General features: G+C 47.0%; 1 protein-coding gene across 1 annotated transcript in view; it reads right to left on the bottom strand.

Moving 5' to 3' along the window:
* The window catches only part of PKNOX1 (PBX/knotted 1 homeobox 1), a 591,440-nt gene that overhangs the window by 523,317 nt on the left and 40,514 nt on the right, over positions 1 to 27,609 (bottom strand). The window contains exon 2 of the mRNA XM_030203790.1: positions 13,479 to 13,575. Coding sequence (XP_030059650.1) covers positions 13,479 to 13,529 — 51 coding nt within the window. The 5' untranslated portion in view covers positions 13,530 to 13,575. The remainder of the gene's footprint in view (positions 1 to 13,478; positions 13,576 to 27,609) is intronic.

Raw genomic sequence — 27,609 nt, 5'->3', positions numbered from 1 at the left:
TCTGAGCCTGTAAACTTGAGGACCCTGGCCTGCGGAAGAAGCATGCGGCCCTGCTCCGTGTCGAACCGGACTCCCAGATACTCTATCAACTGAGAAGGCTGAAGACGGCTCTTCTGTACATTGACTACCCAACCTAGGGACTGCAAGAATTCTACCACCCGAGCTGTAACCTGAACACTCTCGTGGTAAGACTTTGCCCGGATCAACCAATCATCTAAGTAAGGATGCACCAAAATGCCTTCCATTCGAGAGCCGCCGCTACAACAACCATGACCTTGGTAAACGTACGTGGAGCAGTCACAAGACCGAAAGGAAGGGCTCGAAACTGAAAATGCCGACCTAGAACAGCAAAACGCAGGAAACATTGATGGACGAATAGGAATATGGAAATAGGCTTCTGTAAGATCGAGAGAAGTCAGAAACTAGCCGGGCCTCACCGCAACAATGACGGATCGCAAAGTCTCCATTCGAAAAGAGGGCACCTTGAGGGCTCGATTGACCGCCTTGAGATCCAAAAGCGGACGAAAGGAACCCTCCTTCTTGGGAACTAGAAAGTAAATGGAGTAAAGGCCTTGACACTGTTCCGCCCAAGGGACTGGACAAATTGCTCGAAGGTCCAGAAGTCTGCGGAGAGTACTTCTGACGGCTCCGGCTTTGATGCAGAGAGTATCTATGATGGCTCCGGCTTTGATGCGAGAACGGCAAGGGGATTCTAGGAAAGCATCCAACAAAGGGTGAGCAAAATATAATGCGTACCCTTCTCGAATAACTTCCAATACCCACTGATCCGAAGTAATCTGGGCCCACCTCTCTTGAAATTGTGCCAATCGAGCGCCCACTGGGACTAGAGGCTGGGCCCGCACACTTTCATTGCTGAGAGCGGGAGGAGGAGGGAAGGGAACTCCCTGCCTCTCGACCTCCCCTACGACCTCCTCGAAAGGACTGAGTCCTTTGGAAAAATCTGGAGCATTGTCCCTGAAAAACTCTGGCCGGCTGAAAACGACGAAAATCACAGCCTCTACCACGAGCTGAGAAATTGCCACGACCAGACCCTCTCGGACGATCCTCTGGCAGCCTAGGGACCTTAGCCTCACCCAGGCTATTAACCAGCTTGTCCAATTCTTCTCCAAAAAGAAAAGAGCCCTTAAAGGGAAATTTACTAAGCTTTGACTTAGAAGCCACATCCGTCGACCAACCGCACAGTCACAGCGTACGACGAGCCGCAACAGCAAGAGCCAGACTTAGAAGAAGCCCGAAGCAAATCATAAAGAGCATCAGCCAAAAAAAATGAACCCATTTCCAGTTTCGCAACTTCATTATCAATAGCAGAGAGATCATCCGAAGAACGGTCCAACACCCGTTCCGACCAACGGAAACAGGCTCTTGCCACCAAGGACCCACAAATTGCAGCCTACACTGCCAGCGCCAAAACATCAAAAGAAGTTTTTAATAAGGTTTCAATACAGCGATCCTGGGGATCTCGCAGAGCCGTGCCACCATCTACCTGGACAGTATTCCGCTTAGTAACCGCGGAAACCACCGCATCAACTACAGGGAGGCGCAAAAGATCTTTATCTAAGTCCGGAACCGGATAAAGCCTGCCCATGGGCCTAGCAAGCTGAAAAGCCGAATCAGGAACCTCCCACTGAGCCTGAATAATATCTCTAATAACCTGATGCATGGGAAAAGACCTACCTGCTCTGCGAATCCCCTTAACCAGCAAATCCACCTTTCTGGGCTCGGTCACTGGAATATCGTGATCCTCAAAACGCAAAGTAAAAGAAACCTGTGAAATAAGCTCCTGAAGGTCATCTTTATGAAAACTTCTTACCACAGAAGAAACCTCCCCCACAGGAAGAGATTCTTCTCCATTTGCTGGCTGATCCAGGTCCTCAGAAAAATGCTCTTCAGGGAGCCAATCCTCCTCATCCAAGGATGGCTGCTCCTGCTCAGGGCCAAAAGAAGCATCCTGCTCTGTCTCCACAGATTGCCTTTTAATAGCCAAAGAAGAACCCTCCAGCGATCTCTTTCCTGGAAGGTCTACTGGAACCGATTTGTGCAACAAAAAGTCTTGGTACGTCTGTACCACAAACTCAGGAGGGAAACCTGCTTCCCCTGGAGACAAAATAGGATCTGGAGCAGCAGGCAGAGCAGGAAGAGAGGCCCAGGGCATAGCACTCGATGAGCTATCTAAAATAGCGGCGCTTCCCACCAAAATCGGGAGCGGGTGAGAGGAGGACGGGACCGCCAGCATAACGCTCAATTCGGTCCCCTCCCGGCGACGTTGCCGACACTACCGACAATTTTGCCACTCTTGCACCCTGCACCTCTAAAACCTCTGCTGCTGTGCAGAATTTGCAGACCCCGCTTGCCCCGAGGCCCCGACACTGACATATGGAGCACCGCCGAAGCTTCTCCAACATCGTAAAAACAGCTGATTCCCAAACCAAAACCAAAACCAAAACAGAAGCGCCCTTTAAAACAGCTATAACAGCGGAGCTGCCCTGCTTGTTTGAAATCCAGCCAGACACAGCTCTGCTACAAAACACAGACCAAAAGGCCCGGTTTTCTTTTTTTTTGTTAAAGCAGCTGCCTCTCCCTTTTTGCCTCTAAAGCACTTCCCACGAAGAGCTTGAGGGAAAAATTAGGTTCTTACCTTGGTATTTTTCTTTCCTTTAGTCACAGCAGATGAATCCATTAACTGATGGGTTGTATCCGCCTACCAGCAGGTGGAGATAGAGAACACTGAAAAACCACAATGACCCTTGGACAGCTAGCCCCAACTGCCTTCAGTATTTGAGATTTCCAAAGCAGAGTGAACCATAAAGGTATATTAACATAAACTTTCCTCACAGTGAACAAACACCCCAGAAAAGGCGCAATAACCATACAAAGGAGGGACGATCTCAACCTCCTGTAGTAGAACATCATGTAGAAATTCTGAGAACTGATTTCCAACTTCTCCCAATGAGATTTATATCTGCATGAAAGATCTGAACAAAAAACAAAGTCAGACAGGGAGGGATCATGGCTTCATCTGCTGTGACTAAAGGAAAGAAAATTACCAAGGTAAGAACCTAATTTTCCCTTCCTTGTCATCAGCAGCAGATTAATCCATTAACTGATGGGATGTACAAAAGCACTCCCTAAATAGGGTGGGAACAGGGCACACCGCGAGCAAGCACTTGTGCTCCAAAAATAGCATCCTGCTTCGCTGTAACATCCAGCCTGTAATGCTGGACAAATGAGAGCCGAGAAGCCCAAGTAGCCACACTACAGATCTCTTGAAGAAAGAGTGCACCCGTTTCAGCCCACGAAGAGGAAATCGCTCTCAGGGAATGCACCTTAAACGCTTCAGGCGGAGACCGACCTGAAAGCAGATATGCAGAAAAAATGACTTCCTTGAGCCAACGGGCTATAGTGGCCTTAGACGCCGGGCCTCCACGCCGAGGACATGACAACAAGACAAAAAGGCAATCAGAAGTCCTGAAGTCATTTGACATCTGTAGATACTGCAACAGCGCCCTGCGGACATCCAAAAGATGTAACTGCCCACAGCAGTCCGGGAACTCTTCCCTAGAAAAGGCAGGAAGAAAAATGGGCTGGTTCAGGTGAAACGCTGAAACCACCTTAGGCAGGAAGGAAGGCACTGTACATGTTACTCTGGACTCCGAAAATTGCAGAAAAGGGTCCCGACAGGACAGTGCCTGCAGCTCAGACACGCGTCTAGCCGATGTAATGGCCACCAAAAAGACTGTCTTGAGAGTCACATCCTTCTCCGAAGCTCGCTTAAGCGGCTCGAAGGGAGAACACTGGAGAGCCTTCAAAACCATCTCCAGGTTCCAGGCCGGACAGGGCAACCGGATGGGAGGACGGAGCCTAAGCACCCCTCTTAGAAATTGGGCAATGTCCGGATGAGAAGCAAGGGACAAACCAGCGACTTTCCCTCAATAGCATGATAATGCTGCCACTTGCACCCGCAGGGAATTGTAAGCCAGGCCTTTTTGTAAGCCCTCCTGCAAAAAGTCCAGCACGGTCGAGACTGTAGCCCGCGTAGGTGTGATCGCCTTTGAAACATCCCACGCCTCAAACTTTTGCCAGATCTGAGCATAAGCTGCGGAGGAGGATCGCTTGCGGGCCTGCAAGAGAGTGGAGATGACCTTGTTAGAGTAGCCCTTGTCTCTCAATTGCGCCCTCTCAATAGCCAGGCCGCAAGACCAAATTGGCAGGGATCCTCCATAGACACCGGACCCTGAACCAAAAGGTTCGGCACCAGGGGCAAATGAACAGGAGCGTCCACCAGCATCAGGCAGAGATCCGCATATCACGGATACCTTGGCCAATCTGGAGCGATGAGAATCACCAGACCTCGGTGCTGTCGAATCCGCAGTAGGATTCGCCCTATCAAGGGCCAAGGAGGGAACACATACAGGAGACCCGAGGGCCAGGGTTGAGCCAGAGCATCCAATCCCGCCGAGTGAGGACCTCTCCTTCTGCTGAAAAAGCGAGGAATTTGGCGTTTGCACTTGACACCATTAGATCCATTCCGGGAGTCCCCCATTTGGCACAAATCTGAAGAAAAACTTCTGCCAGTTCCCATTCTGCCGGGTCGATTTGGTGCCTGCTAAAAAAATCGGCTTGCATGTTGCTCTGACCTGCTATGTAAGCTGCCGACAGAAGCTGCAGGTGTAGCTCGGCCCAATAGCAAATCTGAGCAGCCTCCGCGGCCAGGGCCCTGCACTGAGTGCCTCCATGACGATTTATGTATGCCACCGCTGTCGTGTTGTCTGACAGGACCCGGACAGCAAGCCCCTTCAGAGTCTTTTGAAAGGCCATAAGAGCCTGGAATATCGCTCTCAAGCGATTGATGGACCACCCCGCTTCCACGGATGTCCACAGACCCTGAGCATAGCTTCCCTGGCAATGCGCTCCCCAGCCCAAAAGGCAGGCATCTGTTATCACCAGGCACCAAGAAGGAAGTGCAAGAGGCATTCCTTGGCGCAGCATCCTGTCGGAGAGCCACCCTTCCATACTGAGCCGGGCCGCAGGGAGCAACGTTAGTGTGCGTTAATATTCCTGGGACATCGGAGACCATTGTTGAAGCAGGGCAATCTGCAGAGGCCTCACATGCGCTCTCGCCCAAGGAACCACCTCCAAGGTAGCCGTCATCGACCCCAGCAGCTGGACAAAGTCCCAAGCTCGCAGGCGAGGCATCCGCAGGAGCAGACAGACCTGATTCTGAAGCTTGCACCGCCTTTGGTCAAGGAGAAAGACAAACCCTGAGGCCGTGTCGAACCGGACCCACAAATACTCGAGAGACTGAGAGGGGGTCAGGTGACTTTTGGGTATATTGACCACCCAGCCTAGCGCCTGCAGGACTGTAACCACTCTGGCTGTGGAAAGACGACTCTCGGTTGCCGAATCCGCTCTGATGAGCCAGTCGTCGAGATAAGAGTGAACTCTGACACCCTCTCGCCTGAGGCAGGCAGCTACGACCACCACTACCTTGGAAAAGGTACGGGGAGCTGTGGCTAGGCCAAAAGGCAAGGCCCAAAACTGGAAATGTTTTCCCAACACCGCAAAGCGGAAGAACCGCTGGTTTGGAGGCCAGATAAAAATGTGCAAATATGCTTCTTTTAGGTCCAGAGATGTGAGAAACTCTCCTGGCAGTACACCCGCAATGACGGAGCGCAGGGTTTCCATGCGAAAATGTCATACTCTGAGGGCCTCGTTGACTCTTCGTAAGTCGAGGATCGGTCTGAAAGACCCGCCTTTTCGAGGCACGACAAAATAAATGGACTAGCGGCCGCAGCCGCATTCGGCAGGAGGCACTGGGATCACCACTCCAAGGTGCGGCAAGACTTGTAAGGCCTCCTCTACCGCCGCACGTTTTACGGCAGTGCCGCATCGGGACTCCACAAACACATCTCATCGGGGCACCGAATGCCAGTCGGTAACCTTCTCTGATCAGGTCCAGGAACCACTGATCCGAGGTAATCTTGGTCCATTCCTCTAGAAAGAGGGAAAGAAGTCCTCCTATTGCAGGCATGGAGGAGTGGACCGGCATCCCATCACTGTGGAGGACGCCCCTGAACTCCTGGCCTTGAACTGGCCCCTGTGGAACATTTGTCTGAGCGAAAGAAGTTCCTCTGCTGAAAACGGGCACACTGAGAAAACCCAGCAGAGCGCCCCGGGCGATACCTGCGAGCTTCACGGAAGCAAGGTCTGGAAGAGGAGGGAAACACAGGACCCTTGGAAGAAGGCCTCGGCCTATCCTCAGGTAACCACTGGGGTTTAGAGTCCCCCAGTTCTTTCTCAATCTTCTCCAATTCCTTTCCAAATAACAGGAGGCCCCGAAAGGGTAACCTCACCAGCCTTTGCTTAGAAGCCATGTCAGCAACCCAATGTCGCAGCCAAAGAAGGCGGCGGGCAGACACCGCCACAGACATCTGATTAGCCGAAGCTCTGACCAGATCATAAAGGGCGTCAGCCAAAAATGACAGAGTCAACTCCATCCGCGGGGCAACCTCAGAAAGGGGGCCCGCACCCTCGGCGGGCTGTTCCACTGCCTGCTGTAGACAGGAAAGACATGCCCAGGCTGCATAGGAACTGCAAATAGACGCCCTCAAGGCAAGGCCCGCAATTTCAAAGGCGCACTTCAGCGCGGACTCCAGCCGCCGGTCCTGCATGTCTTTCAAAGCGACCCCTCCCTCTACTGGGAGAGTGGTCTTTTTTGTCACCGCCGTGACCAACGCATCCAGTTTAGGCATCCCCAAAGGGGCCAAGTGCTCCTCACTCAGAGGGTAAAGCTGACCCATAGCCCTGGTCACTTTCAAAGGCCCATCGGGGTCAGACCATTGAGCAGAAATAAGCTCTTGGATGGAGTCATGTACCGGAAAGGCCCGAGTAGGCTTCTTAGTACTCGCCATCCTAAGATTAACAGAGGAGGCCTCGCCTTCAGCAGGATCATCAATCGAGAGGGCCTGCAAGGCGTCAGTAATGACAGCTGGCAGCTCGTCGAGGTGGAAAATCCAGACCGCATTGGGATCATCCAAATCCAGTGGCAAACAGGCACCCTCCTCTGGATCATCCGTCCCTGAGGGTCTGCCAGACCCCTCAGACTCCCCACAGCCCGACCCTGGGGGGGGGGGGGGGGGAGGATATGCGCCACTTTCAGACGGGGAATTTACCCATCTATGTTTAGTGTGTTTCCAACGCTCGGGGGAGGAAATAACATCTGAAGCCATCCCTGGGGCCTCAACACCCGGAGAGAACCCAGGATGCAACGCAGTGTCAGACACCTGCAGCAGAGCTCTTTTAGCATGAAGGTTTTATGCATTAAAAGCACAAACTCAGGGGAGAAAATCTCACCCTGACCCTCCACCTCCTAATTAGGAGAAACGGATGTAGGAGCTCCTCTGGCAGCCTCTAAATGAGGCGTCCCCCTGCACTCAGACTCCTCCGCAACTGCGAGGGTCGAGACATGCGGCGCTTCCAAAATGGCGCCCGCTGCCAGCTCCACTGAGCGTCTAAGGAGCACGTTTTACACAGCCCCGCTGCTGATCTGCGTTTACCACAACGGGAGCAGCGCTTAACTCCCTCAGCAGCCATCGCTTGACTGGACGGAAATATGGCAATAAAATGGCGGCATCGCGCCAAAACGTACCCCGTTCGGAACGGCATCCGCGGGACCTCCCCAGAGGAGCTGGGCACCACCCTCACCTCAGAAGACCGAGTCAACGAGCTCCGGTCAAGCTGCACAGAACCAGAATCTCTGGAAAAAGCCTCAAAACAGCCACGCAGTAAAAGCGCGCTTTTTTTTTTTTTTTAATGCTGTGAGGAAAGTTGGAGGCAGGCAGCAACAGAGGGACTCCGGGAGGCGGGGGGAATGGGTAAGGCAGGGAAAGGGCAAATCTATATGCCTTTAAAGTGGGGACCACTAGCCACAACACCCCTGCTCAACTGGCAAAGCACAGGAGCCACCCGAGGCAGTCTGAAATCCAAGAGCTGATCAAGCTACATCCACACCTGCTGGGAGATAGAGAAATACTGAAGGCAGTTGGGGGCTAGCCGTCCAAGGGTCACTGTGATTTTTCAGTGTTCTCTATCTCCACCTGCTGGTAGGCGGATACAACCCATCAGTTAATGGATTCATCTGCTGCTGATGACAAGGAAGAAACCTTTAGCTTTCTTACTTTTTGGCTTCACACAACACCAAAAATAATCAGGGAGGCTAAGGGGGGAGGGACTCGGCCACCTGAGTGTGACACCCCCGAGGCAGAAAGAGACCCCCACAGGCCTCAGCCTCTGTAAACAGTTTTTTTTTCTAAGAGGCACAGAAATAATTATAACAAATTCTCTACCAGACAACCAAAAGAATATAGAATAGAGATAGAAAATGACACTGAAGGGCCCACCACCTTCCACCTGCTGGAAACTGAGATTACTGGATCTTTCTCTAGTTGACAAGGGCTCTTATTGGCTCACTAGAGTCACAGTTTTTTTCTCAGTCTCCATCTGCTGGAAGGCGTGCACAACCCATCAGCCACATTCTGGGCCGGTCCGGAGGGATGCTAAGGAATGTTGAGATTTGGGCGTCCCCAACCGTATTATCGAAACGAAAGATGGACGCCCATCTTGTTTTGATAATATGGGTTTCCCCGCCCCTTCACGAGGACGTCCTCAGGAAAACTTGGGTGCCCCATTCGATTATGCCCCTCTATGTCATATAGAGGGGCATTTTTGAAAAAAACGTCTAAATCAGAATTTGGACGTTTTACAAAGATATCCAAATTCCGAACAGGAAAAAAGGTCATTTTTGAAAAAGATGGACGTCTATCTTTTGTGTTCGAAAACACTATGGACTTCCTGTGATTTGCACATTTTTGTTTTTGGTCCATTTTCGAACAAAAAAAACGTCCAAATGCAAAACATCCAAAACAGAGGAGGAGTGGTTTAATGGTTAGTGCAGCGGGCTGTGATCCTGGCAACAGGGGTTCAATTCCCACTGCTGTTCTTTGTGACTTTGGGCAAGTCAAATGCACAATGGGCATTTTTGGATATGACATCTAAGCAGAGGCGTAGCCAGAAGGCAGTTTTTGAGTGGGCCAGTGGGCAGGTTGGGTGGGCATGCTTTTCCTCTTCCCTTCCCCCCCCCCCCCCCCTCCATGAACTTACAAAAATGAAATACTTTAGCTGGTGAAGATCTCTAGCCCACAGACCCCTGTTTAGAAAAGCACAGCAGTCAAAGGCACTGCTCCATGCTAGTGACACTGGCTTCGGCACCATAGGCATGCTCAGTTCTCATGCATGACATATTCCAATCATTAAACAGAAAATAACATTTTTTTTCTACCTTTGTTGTCTGGTCATGTTATTTTTCTAATCATGTTGTCCCAGTCTCTGGTTTCTGCATTCCTCTGTCTTCTCTTCTCTTAACTTTTTTTTTCCAATATCCTCAGTCCATTTGACCTTTCTTCTCTCTCCATGTCCACCATCCATCTCCCTTCTGTGTCCATGTCTTTATCCTCCCTCTGTGTTTTTGCTCTTATCCTCCCCCATGTCAAGCACCTCACCTTTGTGACCCTGCTCTTATCCTTCATGGCCATAATCTCCCCCTATTCCTTATCTCATGTCCAACATGTCCTGCATCCTGTCCTTCCTTGTGTTCAGATTCTTCTCCCATTCTTAGACTCATGTCCATCAACACCTCTCTGTGTCCAGTCCTTCCCTGCATCCATTCTTCCCCCCTCCGCCGTTCCTTCCCTCATTCCTTCACTTATCCAGCAACCCTTGTGAGCATTCATTCTGGGTATCCAAAATCTTCCACCATTCTTCCTTCATAACCAGCATGCCCTCTCTATGTCCTGTTTCTCCCTGTGTCCACCCTCCCCCCCCCATTCCTTCTCTTATGAGCAGCATTCTTTCCCTATATCCCCTACCCCCAATTCTGCATCTCCTCTATTTTCTGTCCTCCTCTGTGTCCTTTTTCCTCACCCCCAATCCAGCATGTCTTCTATTTTTCAGTCCTCCTCGGTGTCCTTCCTTATCCCAATTTTCCCCTTCTTGTTCTCTGGCACTCTCAAATCTTCCTGCCCCTACAGCAGCTCTCTCCCCTTCAACCGCCAACAACTCCTCACCACTAAACCCAACGATGCAGTCCTTGGAAGGCAGCGCAGGACCTCCCAGCCACGTCACGCTGATGACTCTGCGGTGTCTCACCCCTAAGACACAGATTTAGGGGAGGGACTCCCGCCCCTCCTGCCCTCTCAGGAACAGGAAGTCCGTGTCTTAGGGGTGAGACACCGCAGAGTCTTCAGTGTGACGTGGCTGAGAGGTCCTGCGCCGCCTTCCACAGACTACATCATTGCCGCGAGCCCTCGGATACCGTCGTTACTTCATCATTACCGCTACATGGATACCGGCGTCGTCGTTTTGGCAGCGATCCTCTCTCTCACCCCTGCCTTGCACTTTGTAGACGTGGCATCCTGCTCTGGAGCCCGCCCTCCGCCGCACTGATGCAACTTCTGTTTACACAGGGACATGGCAGAGAGAAGGCCCTGGAGCAGGACGCCACGTCTGTGAGTTGCTGCCAGGCAGCGCCAATAGTAAAGTGCAAGCGCCGCGGCAGGGGTGGGAGAGGGTGAGAAATGGATGTGTGTTTCTGGGTGGGCCCAAGGCAAAATTGGGTGGGCCCAGGCCCACCCAGGCCCACTCGTAGCTACGCCCCTGCATCTAAGTCTGAATTTGGACGTTTTTTTTATGAAACGTTCAAAATCAGAACAGGAAAGGTAATTTTCTATAAAAAAAAAAGGTCTATCTTTTTCTTTTGAAAGTGCTGTTTGGAAAAATGTTTTGTGATTTGGGGGAGTAAGGGGAGGTGATCCCCGAGTCCCTCCAGTGGTCATCTGGTCATTTGGGGTACTTATTGTGTGGAGTAGAGGAGTAGCCTAGTGGTTAGTGCAGCAGACTTTGATCCTGGGGAAGTGGGTTCAATTCCTACTGCAGCTATTCATTATAAAAACAGGTCTAGCTCAAAACGTCTGTTTTAGTCTTTGTTTTGTTCCATTATTGCTGAAAGACGTCCATCTTAGGAAAGCCCAAGTCCTGCCTTGAACACACCCATGGCACGCCCCCTTGAGATTTGGACGTCCTTCTGACGGACTTCAGAGAAAGACGTCCAAAATGAGATTTTGATAATACTGATTTGGACGTTTCTGTGAGATAAACGTCCAAATGCTGACTTACATCACTTTTTGGACATCTATCTCTTTTGAAAATGAGCCTGATAGTGGTATATCAAATAAAGATGAAACTTGTATAATTCTGGGTATACAGCGGGTATGAATGTGCCTGCTAGACATGTCATGAGGTACTTGAGGCAGGTGGGTGTAGTGAGGAAACATGGAAGTTCCCCACCCATGCATTCACATAATACCTTGCTTTGATCACAAACATAACAGAAGAAACATTGCTAAATACAAAGTACTGTATGCTATTTAATATCCCCCACTTGAATAATGCTGGGGTCTCTGCAGCTCCAACACCCTTACAGAAGAAAAAAAGACAGGGACTCAGTAGCCTCAACAATCCACCCACAATAAAAATGTTGGAGGCTCAGTGTACCAATCCTTGAGCAATTTGGGCCTCCATCTTCTACCTAGCACTAGTATCCTCCTAAGCTCCTCTTTTCCCTCTTGCCCCAGCTTCTTAACTCTTTTCTTTTGTCTCAGTTCACCTTTTCTTATGCTGTCCCACTATTCCCCAGTCACTTCTGCTCTCTCTTTTCCACTGCATCCGGCCTGTTCCTTTTACTTTCTTTCCCCTTGTTCCCAGTTCACCTCATTTTGCTCTTTCCCCTTGCCCTCCAGTCCCTAGCTACCCTTCCTCAGTCTTTTCCCTTGCTCCCAGCCCACTTTTTAGTGCTGTCCCGTCCCCTCTTCTCATGCATCACTTCTAGCTCCAACCAATTCTGATCTTGCTCTCTTCTCTTGTTCTGAGCCACCCCTTCTCTTGCTCTCTCCCTAGTCCCTCCTCCTCTTACTCTTTTTGCCTTGCATCTAATTTACCTCTGTCTCTAAGCAGTAGCAACTGAAACTGCTGTGACTCAGAGGTGATGTGCAGCCCTGGCACTTACTGCAGTAGAGGTCTGTAGGTGCAGTGGCAGCAATGGAAGCTGCCTGACTCTCTGCTGCATATGGTATCAGCTAAATGCAACGGTACAGAGTGGAAGTAGCAACTTGCAGAACTGCTTGGGGGCTGTAAATTGTGAATGGGGTTTCTAGTCAAAGCAAGGCCATATCCAAAATACATACCAGTTCATGTAGGCAGCTGGCACATAACTAGTTGATGTGCCCCTTCAAGACACCCAATTCTTCTGGCATTGCTGGCTGTTGTATCATACTAAAGATTTTTTTTTTAATTTCAGATTTAGCTACATAAGTGGCTGTGCAGGTTCCCACTGAGATTAGCATTGCAATCGTTGATAGGATCAGCTACTAGGGTTTGAAGGTACAGGGCCACACTTGTGACAGGAGTACCACAGAGTATGACGTTTGGGCTGCATCAGCCTCACAAGGTGAAAATGCTAGGATTAAATAATGGTAAGATGAAGGAAACATTGATTGCACATTACAGCAGCAGTTCAGCTGCATCAAACCCACAGGTTCATTCTGCAGCATGAAGCTGATGTTGGCCACAGACTTTATTGCACAGCAGGATTAGCAGGTTCTATTGGTAGCAATAGCCATACCCATGGTGAAAATTATTACCATGCAGCTCACAAATACAGTAGATGACCCCAGCCTAAGGTGGCAAAGAAAACCACTGCCTTGTAGGTAGGGAAAGGGGCTAGGAAGGGAGAAGAAAGAAACAAGTGGAAAAGGAAGAGATAGGTGAAAAGATGATAGGAGGATGTGAGAATGGGGTGGGGGGAGGGATGTTTCAACAGAATCTATAATATCTGAAGTCTACACTGTGATTCCTTCTACAACTACAATCCTCTGGACAGCTTATCCAGACCTGCTATTCTCAAAAACTGTTATGTTTTTAGGAGACAAGTGTTTGACCCAGTAGTTCCTCTGTTCTTTTCTGGCTCAGTCAGAAACAGTTCTGAAATTCTGCATGAGCCTTAATTCACAATTGCTCTAGGATTTTTTTCCCTTTTTGAGTAGATCCTCCTACTAGTCTGGTCATTGTTGCAATAGTCCTGAGGCTGGAAGCTATGCACTAGGGCTTCTTCTAGAACCCTGTATCATAGACTCTAAATCCTGATATCTATTGCCACCCTTAATGGTAACCATGACTATCCCCACCAGTGATTGTGAATGCTGCATCCACAGTATCCCTAACCTCATCAACTTAAAGAAAAGAATCCTTAATCCAGGCATCAAACCATGTACCCTCTGCAAAGCAGTTTGCTGCACTTCCATCGAACCATCCCAAAATTCTTAGTATGCATACCAAGAAAATATCCTTACCTGTTGGTCCTCTGGATAGTTGTCTATAGCTATTGTTTGTGTTGTCATCATGATTATAATCAAATAGTTAATGTCATGATTTAGAAAAACAGATTTTCTGTGGAAAAAGAGAAAGCAAACATATTTAAAAACCATGAAAAGAGAACAACTAGAATTTGAAACATAGAACCACTCAGAAACTAAGCTGCTTATCTGTTAACAGATATTCCATGAGGATAATCTATAACATCTGAAGGAGATCCAGAAGCTACAAAAACTTTCTAACATTCCCTATTAAAAAAGTGCAGGATATCCCACATCACAGTCTTGTGTGAAGTCCACCTCAGATATAAAGCTATAATTGGAGGTCAACTCAATAGGAATGAAAGGTTTTTGAGAGGACTGATTTTATTGCTGTCCTCATAGAACACTTTTTTACGTAAGCAACTTTGCCTTTTTAGAGAACAAGTAGGACATATACAGAAATTTCTAGTTACAGGCTGTCTTTAGAAAAAAATGGGGAAAATAACCATAACTAACCCAATAGGCAAAAGAACATGTTGGTTTTTTTTTATTAGAAACATCAATTTTAACATTTCTTTTTTTTAAACAAAGGTAACCCAGAAGTAATTTTAAAAATGAACCCTTGCTAGACAAATTGACCAAAACTACACTTATCCAAACGTTAAAATGATGTAAACATGTAGACAGAACTTCACATCTGAGCCTTACCATACCTTCCACAGAAACTGATCTCAGATGAAGCACCAAGAAAGGCTTTCATCTGAGTCATATCTAGCATAGCTCCTCTGAATTCCAATTTGGAGAATGGGCTCCAATAGGACTTAAAGTAATTTATCACAATTCCTAACAATTCCAATACGGACAATTTTGATCACAGATACTACTATGGCACCTTCCTGAGATGTGCCCTTGATTAGCCAGCTGTTAAACAGTATAAGCATCCTTTAAATCCAAGGAGTAAAGCCAGCCTCCTTTTTTCTTGGGAGCGAAACAAACTATGATGCTTAGGGAAACCATCTGCAACTTCTCCCTTACTAGGAACATTTTCAAGGTCATAATGTCTGGAATGGGACAAAGTCTTCAATTTTTCTCTAGGATCAGGAAATACTTTGAATAAAATCCCCACTCTCATTCCTGCAGTGGAATGAGGTTAATCATCTTGCCTTCTAAGAAGAAGAAGAGCTCCTTGATTAGTAGTTCCTGATGCTGAGAGGTGAACCCTGAACCTCTCAGTGAGCAATCTGGAGGGATTTCCAATAGATGGTTTTCTGTATCAATTTTATATAATACTGAACACCTTAGTTACTCTGAGCCAGCAGTTTATGTAAATCCCCAATCTTCCCCCTATATGAAGATTCTCCAGAACAGTTAAAGCGGTTACCCACCTACAGCAGCTGTTCTCCAAGGACAGCAGGACACATATGGTGATGCCATCTGATGGAGCTCAGCAGAGATGTTACCCAGCATGCCAGCACTTTTGAAGTCTTTTGCAGCACCATACCACACATGCACAGGTGCCTTCCTACCCAATGTGAATGCGCAGGACTCACAGTATAGTAGAAAAGCGTAAGGAATACAACTCCTAAGGGAGAAGGAAGGGTATTTAGCAATATGTGTCCTGCTGTCTGGGGAGAACACCTGCTACAGGTGAGTAACTTCACTTTCTCAGAGGACAAGCAGGACATAATTTGGAACAGAAAACAACAAATAAGACAAGAGGGACTTGCAGTAGACAAAGCCAACCAGGAATCAATTAACCTAGAACATATATACAAATTTGTTGTGTGGGTGCAGCCTGAAACTGAATAAAAATGGGCCTTGGAGGGTGGAGTTGGATTCTAGACCCCAAACAAATTTTCAGAACTGTTTGACCAAACCAACCGCTGAATCGGGAATCTTGCTCAAGGCAGTAGTGAGATGTGAATGTGTGGACTGAAGACCACATTGCAGCTTTGCAAATCTCCTCAATGGATGCTGACCTCAAGTGGGCTACCAACGCAGCCACGGTTCTGTCACTGTAAGCTGTGACATGACCCTCTGGAGTCGGTCCAATCTGGGCATAAGTAAAGGAGATGCGATCTGCTAGCCAACTGGATGAAGTACGTTTGCCAATGACTGCCCCCATCTTGTGGGGGTCAAAAGAAACAAAAAGCTAGTTGGACCATCTATGGGCTTTAGTCCACTCCAGATAGAAAGCCAAGGCTCTCTTGCAGTTCAAGATGTGCAGTGCACTTTTGCCTAGATGGGAATGATGTATTGGGAAGAATGCTAGCAGAACAACTAAGGTAAAAGTCCAACGCCATCTTCGTTGTTTGTTATAAACTACCCAAAGTCCCACCTCCTTTACTAGAGTTTTTATTTTTGTTACACTTGTACCCCACGCTTTCCCACTCATGGCAGGCTCAATGCGGCTTACATGAGGCAATGGAGGGTTAAGTGACTTGCCCAGAGTCACAAGGTGCTGCCTATGCCTGAAGTGGGAATTGAACTCAGTTCCCCAGGACCAAAGTCAACCACCCTAACCACTAGGCCATAAGATGTACAGAGATGAGCTTACTTGCCACACAGTGATGGTAAGCACCAATTGCACTGAGGTGAACCCTTATGGAGTTGGTCTTGAGGCCAGACTCAGAAAGGTATTTGTGAAGTGCAAGAAAGAGGATCTAAGGCCTTGCCCTCACACCAGATGGCAAAGATGATATGTAAGGGTGGTTGACTTTGGTCCTGGGGAACTGAGTTCAATTCCCACTTCAGGCATAGGCAGCTCCTTGTGACTCTGGGCAAGTCACTTAACCCTCCATTGCCCCATGTAAGCCGCATTGAGCCTGCCATGAGTGGGAAAGCGCGGGGTACAAATGTAACAAAAATAAAAACTCTAGTAAAGGAGGTGGGACTTTGGGTAGTTTATAACAAACTCTAATAGCTCCAACATCCAAATGTTTCTCTGCATTGTTTCCTAAGCTCCATCCTTGGACATGCTCTTAACCAGCCAATTATCTAAATAGGGAAACACGTGCATTCCTAGCCTGCATAGGCACACTGTGACTATGGCAAGGCAGTTAATAAAAACTCAGGGAGTGGACATGAGACCAAAGGGCAGTATGTAATACTGGTAGTGGTGTTTTCCTATTCAAAATCTGAGATACTCTCTGTGACAAGGACATTTTATTTATTTATTTAGGCGCATTTTTACCCCACATTTTCCCACATAAGCAGGCATAATGCAGCTTACACAAATTCAAGAGGATACAATACAATACAGAGAAGGCACAGATTCGGAGTGTGACAGGAGGGGAAGGAACATGGGATGGCACTGGTTAAACATTGGATTAGCCAGTGGAATAAGCCTTGTCGAATAAGAATGTTTTTAAGGACTTCTTGAACAGTTGATGGTCAACAAGCTCTTTGAGCTGTTTTGGCAGGACATTCCAGGATTTTGGACTGATGTAGGGGAAGGACGAAGCATAAAGGGTCTTGCATTTAATATTCCTGAAGGTGGGGTAATGTAAATTGAGGTAGGTTCTTGCAGATGCTAGGGCATTCCTAGATGGGAGATCGATTAAATGAAGCATGTATTCAGGGGCTTCCCCATATATGATCTTGTGTGTTAGTGAGCAGATCTTAAATATCTGGATGTGGCTATAAGAATTCTTAAATCCAGAGAGCAAAGAAGGCCAAGAGGGATTATGAAAAAAAAGATAGCATTAGAGGCAAAAAAACACAGCAAAAATGTTTTTCAGTATATTAAAAGCAGGAAGCCGGCAAAAGAATCGGTTGGGCCGCTGGATGACCGAGGGGTAAAAGGGGTGATCAAGGAAGATAAAGACGCAGCGGAGAGATTGAATGAATTCTTTGCTTCGGTCTTCACCGAGGAAGATTTGGGTGGGATACCGGTGTCGGAAATGGTATTTCAAGCGGACGAGTCGGAGAAACTTACTGACTTCACGGTAAACCTGGAGGACGTAATGGGACAGTACAGCAAACTGAAGAGTAGCAAATCTCCTGGACCGGATGGTATTCATCCTAGAGTACTGATAGAACTGAAAAATGAGCTTGCAGAGCTACTGTTAGTGATATGTAATTTATCCTTAAAATCGAGCGTGATACGGAAGATTGGAGGGTGGCCAATGTAACGCCAATTTTTAAAAAAGGTTCCAGGGGAGATCCGGGAAATTATAGACCGGTGAGTCTGACGTCGGTGCTGGGGAAAATGGTAGAGACTATAATCAAAAACAAAATTACAAAGCACATCCGAGCACATGGATTACTGAGACCAAATCAGTACGGCTTTTGTATGGGGAAATCTTGCCTGACCAATTTACTTCAATTCTTTGAAGGAGTAAACAAACATGTGGACAAAGGGGAGCCGATTGATATAGTGTATCTGGATTTTCAAAAGGCGTTTGACAAGGTACCTCATGAAAGGCTACAGAGAAAATTGGAGGGTCATGGGATAGGAGGAAATGTCCATGTCCTATTGTGGATTAAAAACTGGTTGAAGGAGAGGAAACAGAGAGTGGGGTTAAATGGGCAGTATTCACAATGGAGAAGGGTAGTTAGTGGGGTTCCTCAGGGGTCTGTGCTAGGACCGCTGCTTTTAACATATTTATAAATGATTTAGAGATGGGAGTAACTAGCGAGGTAATTAAATTTGCTGATGACACAAAGTTATTCAAAGTCGTTAACTCGCGACAGGATTGTGAAAAATTACAGAAGGACCTTACGAGACTGGGAGACTGGGCGGCTAAATGGCAGATGACGTTTAATGTGAGCAAGTGCAAGGTGATGCATGTGGGAAAAAAGAACCCAAATTATAGCTACGTCATGCAAGGTTCCACGTTAGGAGTTACGGACCAAGAAAGGGATCTGGGTGTCGTCGTCGATAATACACTGAAACCTTCTGCTCAGTGTGCTGCTGCAGCTAGGAAAGCGAATAGAATGTTGGGTATTATTAGGAAAGGAATGGAAAACAGGTGTGAGGATGTTATAATGCCGTTGTATCGCTCCATGGTGCGACCGCACCTTGAGTACTGTGTTCAATTCTGGTCGTCACATCTCAAGAAAGATATAGTAGAATTGGAAAAGGTGCAGCGAAGGGCGACTAAAATGATAGCGGGGATGGGACGACTTCCCTATGAAGAAAGACTAGGCTAGGGCTTTTCAGCTTGGAGAAGAGACGGCTGAGGGGAGACATGATAGAGGTATATAAAATAATGAGTGGAGTGGAATAGGTGGATGTGAAGCGTCTGTTCACGCTTTCCAAAAATACTAGGACTAGGGGGCATGCGATGAAACTACAGTGTAGTAAATTTAAAACAAATCGGAAAAAACTTTTCTTTGCCCAACGCATAATTAAACTCTGGAATTCGTTGTCGGAGAACGTGGTGAAGGCAGTTAGCTTAGCAGAGTTTAAAAAGGGGTTAGACGGTTTCCTAAAGGACAAGTCCATAAACCACTACTAAATGGACTTGGGAAAAATCCACAATTCCAGGAATAACATGTATAGAATGTTTGTACGTTTGGGAAGCTTGCCAGGTGCCCTTGGCCTGGATTGGCCGCTGTCATGGACAGGATGCTGGGCTCGATGGACCTTTGGTCTTTTCCCAGTGTGGCATTACTTATGTACTTATGCCTGAATAATGGAAAGAAGGGTGCCTAGGGAGACCATCTTGAACTTTTTATTGACCAGATATTTGATCAAGGACCTTAGGTCTAGGATGGGATAAAATCTTCCTGCCTTTGGGGGGACAAGGAAGAGAATTCCTTCCCTTTTTCCCCTGGTGGAACAGGATTGACCTCATGGGTCTTTAGAAGGGAAGAGCATTCTATGTAAATATTACCTGATGCTGAGAGCTGAGTTTTGACACTTTTGGTGGGCAATTTAGAGATGGACACCAATGAATAGTGTAACCCTCCTGGATTATTTGAAGTACCTACTGGTCTGAGAGTCAAAGAGGCCACCTTGTTTGGAAAAAATTCAGCCTCACTCAAACTGGTAGGCCGCCTGGGATGGGCACTTTTATGGTAGCTATAATCTGCTGAAGCCAATCAAAATCTCATCCCCTTCTTAGACTGGGGAGCTGGCTGAGATTTTTGGGCTTGATGCTGCTGAAGGCATTCTGGACTCTATGAACAAAGTGTCATCTTTGGCATAGGCTACGCAGTGAGCGGGGTCTTCATAATCAAGAATGTTCAACTTCTTGGCCCTGGGCTTGTCCTCAACCTCCAAATTAAATTAAATGATCTGAGCCATCTCCCTCAGAAAGCTGGCAAAGGAGTGCTCTCTGGGGGGAATTCCTCCTTTCCTGGGGTGGAGAGAGGTCTGAAGGCAAGCCAAGGGATCCCTCCTCTGAGAGCATCACTGGTTCCACCTCTGACTCCCAGCAACTCGGCAAGCTACTCTTCATGAATGTCCAAATCTGTGCCTGCCGCAGACCACTGAGCACAGACTCTGGGCTTGCATCCTCCCCAAAGGGCTGCAGAAGAGCTCTGGATTAGCCAATGCTGGCTCCGAAACCTACTGGGACATTAGCACTAATTAACACCTGACAGGCAGAGCATTGGTGTCACGGTTGCGGCCGTGCCCCAGGCCTATACTCACCTCTCCTCCCAATGACCAGGCCCTATGGCCGCTGTGGACTGCTTTTCCCCTGTTTCCCAATCATGTTCCAGAAATCATTCCAGTCCTATTCTGATGTTCCAGCATTCCAGCCTTACTCTGGTGTTCCTGTAGCCAAGCCTCGCTCTGGTGTTCCTGCTGCCAAGCCTCATTCTTAGTTGTGACATTATCAGTAAAGGCCCTTATAAGCACCTGGGAACTTTTATGCCTTGCCTTTGCAACAGAGATCTTCAGATGAGTTCTTGTCTGTGTGTGTTTGTTGCCATAGGCGGTCGGTGTCCCAACAGTTTGGGGAGGCTAAAGGGGGTGGGGTTAGGGGTGGTGCCAGGGGTGGGGCTTACATCCATAATTGTCTGACAACACACAGAAAAAAAAATAATTAAAATAGTCACAATTAATACCTTATATTAAATTTAGATATTAGATATGTATAATATGTCAAAGAAAAAAAGCAGTTGCTCAAAGCATATATTAACCAATGTATACTATTCAAAAATGTTATCAATTATTAAACACTGCTATTTCCATCCATGGAAAATCCCAAAATGAAATGATCCCATTAGTGAAGTAACATCCGGCGACTAGACTTCACATCACAGGTGTCAATGATCTGCTCATGGTTAATATCTCCAACAAGATCACTTTCAATGTTCAGTAAACATAAAGCTGTCAGTCTTTCTTGACCCATTGTGGATCTCAGCCAGTTTCATACACATCTCATATGAAGGCAAAATACTGAACTGGAAAATTACCTCAAGAAGTCAGACTCAGCATGCAACAATACTAGAAAAATTAAAACTTAAATGCAAAATATCACAGATGCACCTTTGTTGTCTGAGCATTTAGTTTTTCTATTTGCTTTGGTCCCAGTGTCTTCTGTTTTATGCAGTGTCTTCTTTCTATTTGATATTTTTTCTCTCACAATGTACACCATCCTCCTGTGTCCTTATGCGTCCTGTCTACCATCTGTAGCCCTGTCCCTATCCTTCAGTGTTCCGATACAGCTCTTAAATTCAGCAGTTTCCCCTCCATATATATCCAGCATTTCTCCTCACTCCCCTCCATCCATGTGCATCTACTTCCCTCCCCTCCATCCATGTCCAGCATTTCTCCTCTCTCCCTTCCCCTCCATCCGTGTGCATCTCCCTCCTTTGTCTTTCCTTCCCTCCATCCCTGTCCAGCATTTCTCCTCTCTTCCCTGCCCTCCACTCCATCCATGTCCAGATTTCTCCTCTCTTCCATCCCCTCCATCCATGTGCATCTCCTTCCTGTCTTCCCTCCCCTCCATCCATCCATGTACAGCACCTTCCCTCTTTCTCTCCTACCCTTTCATCCAGTGTCATCCCTCTTTCTTTCTTTCTTTCTTTCTTTCTTTCTTTCTTTCTCTATCCTTCTGTCCATTGTCTCCCTCTCCTTCTGTCCATTGTCTCCCTCTATCTCCCCTTCCTTCTAGACAATTCTCTCTCTCTCGACCCTTTTCCATTCAGCATGTCCTCTCTCTCACCATCCTTCCAGTGTCTTTCCTGTTTCCCTCTCTACCCTTCCATCCAGCATCTTCCCTCTTTCTGCCCCCTCCTTCCAGCATTTCCCTCTTTCTCCCTCCTTTCATTCAGCATTTCTCTGACAGCTAGGGTCTCCCCCAGTTTCTCCCCAGCTGCTTCTCTCTCTCTCCTGCCCATGTCCCCTCTTTCTCTCCCCATCTTTCCACTCATCTCTCTCTCTGTACCCCTCTTCCAACCAGAATCTTCTCTCTGGCTCTCCCCTGGTCTTTTCCATGTCTCCTCTTTCTCTCCCCATCTCTCTCTGATTCTCCTCTGCCCTTTTCCATGGCCCCTCTTTCTCTCCTCATCTCTCTGACTCTCCCCTGCTCTTTTCCATGTCCCTGGCTCTCCCCTGCTCTTTTCCATGGCCCCTCTTTCTCTCCCCATCTCTCTCTGACTCTCCCCTGCTCTTTTCCATGTCCCTGGCTCTCCCCTTCCCTTTTCCATGGCCCCTCTTTCTCTCCCCATCTCTCTGGCTCTCCCCTGCTCTTTTCCATTCTCTCTCTCCTCCAGCGTCCTCACTTCCTTACCATTTCCAGCCATGTTCTCTCCCTCCGGGCCTCTCTACAGCAGCACTGACACAAGAACAAAAAGAAGCGCGGGGCTGCAGCAGCCTTCAGGCATGCACTGTCAGCTCTTCCGGTCCTCTGCCCCCGGAATGGGAAATTGATGTCAGTGGGGGCAGAGGACGGCAGAGCTGACAGCGCATGCCTGAAGGCTGTTGCGGCCCCGCGCTTCTTTTTGTTCTTATGCTGGCTGCGGAGAGAAGCAGTGGCAGCAGTTAGTGCGGTGCTTGTTCCTGCCGCCGCTCAACAGAAGCAGCGGCAGCAGAATTCAGCAGGACTCAAGTCGGGGCTACATTTGGAGGAGGAGGCAGGTGGGGAAGGTCACAGCTGGGCTGGGGAGGCTTAGCCTCCCCAAGCCTCTTATATGGGGCACCTATGTTTGTTGCACTTCCAGCCTGCTTCCGCTTAGTCTCCGGTCTGTAATCTTGTTTCTGCTTCAGCTCTGCTTGTCTTTAGCTCCAGTTCCTTCCCTGTTTGTATTCTGTCTTGCCTGCTACAGCCCTGCTTTGTCTTTAGCTTTAGTTGCTGCCCTGCTTGTCCCAGTTCTGCTTATCTTCAGCTTTAGTTCCAGTCCTGCTTATTCCAGTCCGGCTTTTTCCAGTCCTGCCTGTCTTCAGCTTCGGTTCCAGTCCTGCTTGTTCCACTCTGGCCTGTTCCAGTCCTGCCTCTCTTATTTATGTATTTTATTTATTTATGTGCCATTTATACTCCACATTATCCCAAACAAGTTTGAGTTCAATGTGGCTTACAATAAACAGTATAGGATACATAACAAAGAATAATGCATAAGAAAGTAATTTGTTGTAAGAATCCAATTTTACAATACAATATCATAAACATACTGGGATAGCTATGGATTTTTAACATTTAGAAAATCTATTATGAATGAGAAATTGTACATGAAGCAAGTTATTGGTAAATAGAGTAATAACCAATTCAGGTAATAATTAATTGTTTGAGATATGGTTGTTCCTTGTGAGAGTTTGTTTGAACAGGAACAATTTGAGGAATTTGCGGAGTCTAGTATATTCCTGTATATATTTCTAATTTTGGATGATAAGGAGTTCCACCATTTGGTTCCTAGGTAAGTGAAGTCTGCAGAGTGGGCAGTTTTGTAGATCACTTTTTTGCAATTTAGGAGGTGAGGTCTGAGATAGTTTCTTGCCTCATATTTAGTGTTTCTTTGAGGTAAGTTTATTAATGGTACCATATAGTCTGGAACTGTGCCATTTAGTATTTGAAAGATAAAGGTACATAATTTGAAGGTGATTCTTGCTTTGATGGGAAGCCAGTGCAATTTGATGAATAAAGGGGAGGCACTTTCAAAACGAGAGATTTTATATATGAACCTTGCTGCAGTGTTTTGAGCTGTTTGGATTTTTTTCAACAGGTACTCTTTACAGCCAGCATATATGGCATTACAATAATCAAATTGGGATAATGTTAATGATTGTAGCAATAGTCTGAATATTTCTGATGAGAAATAGGGTCTGATCCTTTTTAGTTTCCAAACAGACCTGAAAGATTTTGTGATTACTGAGTAGAGAGGTGTGGTAGCCGTGTTATTGGACATGACTTAATACATTTCTTGATTAGCTTTCAAAGGTTGCCCTTCTTTGTCAGATCGGAAATAAGCAAATGTTGGTAGATGACAGTATATATGAGCGAAACATCAAAGCATTTCAGTGACAGTCTATATGTATGAAGAGAGGGGATGAGTGAAAACATCAAAGCATTTCAGTGACAGTCTAACAGGGGGGTGGATAGGTGAGAGGGAGACAGGAGAGCACTGCAATTTACAAAGCAATACAATTTTATGCTTTGTAATGGGCTTGTAAACCCAGATCTTTGTTAAGTCCTGTCTGGTGGGTGTCAAAATATTTAATCATTTTGACTTCAAAGGTCTTACGTTCCTGTATTGTTTTAAAGTTCTCTTTCAGGATCCTTACCATGAAATCACTGGTACAGTGTTCTGCTTTTGTAAAGTGCTGTCCCACAGGCGTGATATCTTTGTTTGTACTGGCACTTTTCAAATGATGTCTATGTAAATTAAATCTCTTCTTTAGCATTACTGAGGAAACTTGAATATCGAATGTTAAATGTTTGTCAATAATTATACCTAGAATTTTCAGATTATTGTCAATGGGGAATGAAGTGTTGCCAATTGTGAAACTGTTGTTTTGGACAAATAGGTTGAATTTCGTTTTTTCTTTATTTAGCTTTAGTTTGGATTCTGAGGCCCAGGTTTCCATCAAATTTAAGCCAAGTTTTGCCTTTTGTAAGATGTCTTTAATGTTCTTTTTGAAGGTTATGTATAAGGTAACATCGTCAGCATATACTGTATGAGAATCCTGCTGTTTCTAGTCTGTTGCCTAGTGGTGACATCATTATATTAAACAGAATGGGCGACAATGGAGAACCCTGAGGGACGCCACAGTCCGGTGACCAAGGACAGGATAAGGTTCCTTTCATTTTCACTTTGTAAGATCTTGACTTCAGGAATCCTTGAAACCATTTGTGGACTGTGCCACATATACCAAAGTTGTCTAGTATGTTTAGTAGGATATTATGATCTACTACATCGAATGCGCTAGACATTTCAAAATGCATTATTAAGCTCTAGACCCTATGCTAATTCTGAGATTTGATACTAAGGTAGTAAGGACAGTCTCAGTGCTACATCATGATCTGAAACCTGACTGCGATTTGTGTAGTAGGGAGAAATGTGAAAGGTAGTCCATAGTTTGTGCTGCTACTATTCCTTCCATCACCTTTATCATCAAAGGAATGGAGGCTACTGGTCTGTAGGTAGGTTGTTACATCAGTTATGGTTATTGAATTGTTTTTTGGTATTGGTGTTAGGATAAGAAAACCTTTATTATCAAGGAAAGTGCAGTGGAATAGTAGGAAGGAAATATGCTGCTGAAGCAGATTGATGAATATATTAAGAGCTTCCTTCATAAGGTAACTAGGACAAGGACCTAGTATGCATTGTGAACTTGAATATTTTAAGAGGTAATGTTTTACTGTGTCATTGGTTGGTAGTTGGAAGGAAGACCAGATTCTGTTGATGGCTATTCCTGAATGTGTGTCTGTTTTTTGTAAATATCTTGATGGTTGACTTTTAATTTGAGGACTCCTTCTCTGATTTTAACTACTTTTTGCTCGAAAAAAGTAGCCAGAGAAAGAAGTGACGTCACGAGGCTGAATGGCCGCCTGATTTACTAGCTCCGCACCTTCCCACCTTAAATCAGCGTAAATTGCAGTCTTCAGCCTTTCCCTTTTGAGCAAAAAGCAGCTGAAGGGAAGATTTTGAAGTCCCTCACAGAAATGAGTAAAAAAAGTAGCGGAATGCTAAGGGACGAGCGCCAAGCCACGTGCCAGCTGACGAAGGGTCTATCACAGCCTGCATCCCCCAAGTCGCGGAACACTCCAGGTGCAGATTCAGCGGCCCTTAGAGAACAGCGAGAGGACTCCGCCTCTACAACCGCTACCCCGTCGGAGATGCAGAAATGCTTCGAAGCGCTACGAGCGGAGATCTTGGCTTCGAAGGAGGAGATCTTAGAGCATGTAGACGCGCTGAGTGGCGATCTCTGTGAGCTTGGGGGTAGGGTTGAGGCCTTGGAAGAGAGAGCAGATGAGCAGACGAAAAAGAACGAGGCAGTGGACAGGAGACTGGCTAAAATGGCGGAGCAGGTGGAGGAACTACAATACCATTTGGATGATATTGAAAATAGAGTGTGCAGACAGAACCTCCGTTTTCGGGGGGTCCCAGAGAGCGGAGGCCTGGAAGACGTCCAAGAGGTGGTGCGTGCTATATGCACACAGCTCATGGGGGATGGCTTTGAAGCTGGAGCAATGGGCCTTGACAGAGCCCGTAGAGCGCTGGGGAAACCAAGAGACAACAGACCGCATGATATAGTGGTCAGATTCACAGCTTACGGGATTAAGGAGCAGATATGGCAGCAAGCGCGCCAGAATCCAGTGCTGGAATACAATGGAGCACGTGTCTCGATTTATCAAGACTTCTCTCAGTTTACATTGAATCAGAGGAGAGACATGAAACCTGTCATTGAGGTCCTGGCCAAAGAAAAGATACCCTACAGATGGGCCTTCCTGTTTGCTATCTGTTTCGAGATTCAAGGTGAGAGGGTCCGTTGCAGAAAGGTGGAGTCGGCGTGGAAACACTTGTTTGCAGCGGGGTTAACACCGACAGTGGCCCTTCCAACAGTGATGGCTCCCTCCACGAGAGTACGAACGCAGAGGTGTAAAAGAGTGGAGAAAACAACAAAGAAGAATGCGCCACAGACCTGAGGAGAAGATGCATTCTTTGGCGATGTCGATGCTGGGCCTCACAGCGTGCAGTACACAGCAATGAGGGACTTATGCCTGGAAAGAGCTGAAGAGACAATTCACTAGGGTTGGACTTTGCGGTGAGCAGTTGGGGGGTTGAAGGTAAAAGAAGGTGGGAGGTTGGGTGCGGGGCGGGTTGAGTTGGGGGTACGCCACTTGTTAGTATATTGATAAGACTGCATAATATTTGCTTGTTTGGCTGGTGGGGTTTCTTCTTCTATATTCCCAAGTAGTGTGGTAACACACTGGTTGGTGGGTGGTTAATAGCGGGAGGGGGAGGGGTTAGTAGGGGAGGTAGGCAGTGGGGAGAGGGGAGACTTAGGGACTCGACCATGTAGCTTAGCTAAACTGTATCGTGTAAAGAATAGTCAGGATGACAGATCTTAAATTTCTCACCTATAACATAAAAGGATTGAACTCGCCCTTTAAAAGACAAGCCCTGGGGCGAGAATTAAGCCTAACGCACCCACAGGTGGTTTTTCTGCAAGAAACTCACTTGCGCAGACGGCATGAAAGGCTCCTGACCACAAGGCAATACCTGCTGGTATGTTGTGCATCTGATACAAAGGGGGCTAAAAAAAGGGGTGTAGCAATCATGTTTCATAAAGATGTTAAGGTACAGGTACTACATGAGAAGCGGGAAGCAGAGGGGCGCTATCTTTTTGTACATGTAATGCTGGAACAGGAGGAATGCACACTAGCATGTGTCTATGCCCCTAATGAGAGGCAAGAACGCTTTTACCAGCGCCTTCAGAGGGAATTGCAGGCATTTGCAAGAGGCAAGGTGCTGGTGGCAGGAGATTTCAACGCGACTACGCAGCCCAGTCGAGATAGGTCCTCTCCTCCTACTACAAGCGATAACAGAGTCTCCCAAGCCTTGAAACATTTGGTGGAAGGGCTGGGACTATGCGATGTGTGGAGACAGAAACACCCGAGAGGTAGGGATTATACATATTACTCCCAGGTGCATTCCTCCTACTCAAGGCTGGACTATGTGTTTGTGGATAAATCCTTGTTGGGAGGGGGGAGTGACTCCTCTATAGGTCACA

This window comes from Microcaecilia unicolor, chromosome 5 (genome assembly GCF_901765095.1).
Source record: "Microcaecilia unicolor chromosome 5, aMicUni1.1, whole genome shotgun sequence".
Lineage (NCBI taxonomy): Eukaryota > Metazoa > Chordata > Amphibia > Gymnophiona > Siphonopidae > Microcaecilia > Microcaecilia unicolor.
The sequence above is the reverse complement of the archived record's forward strand: the minus strand, read 5'-3'. Positions and strand labels throughout refer to the sequence as shown.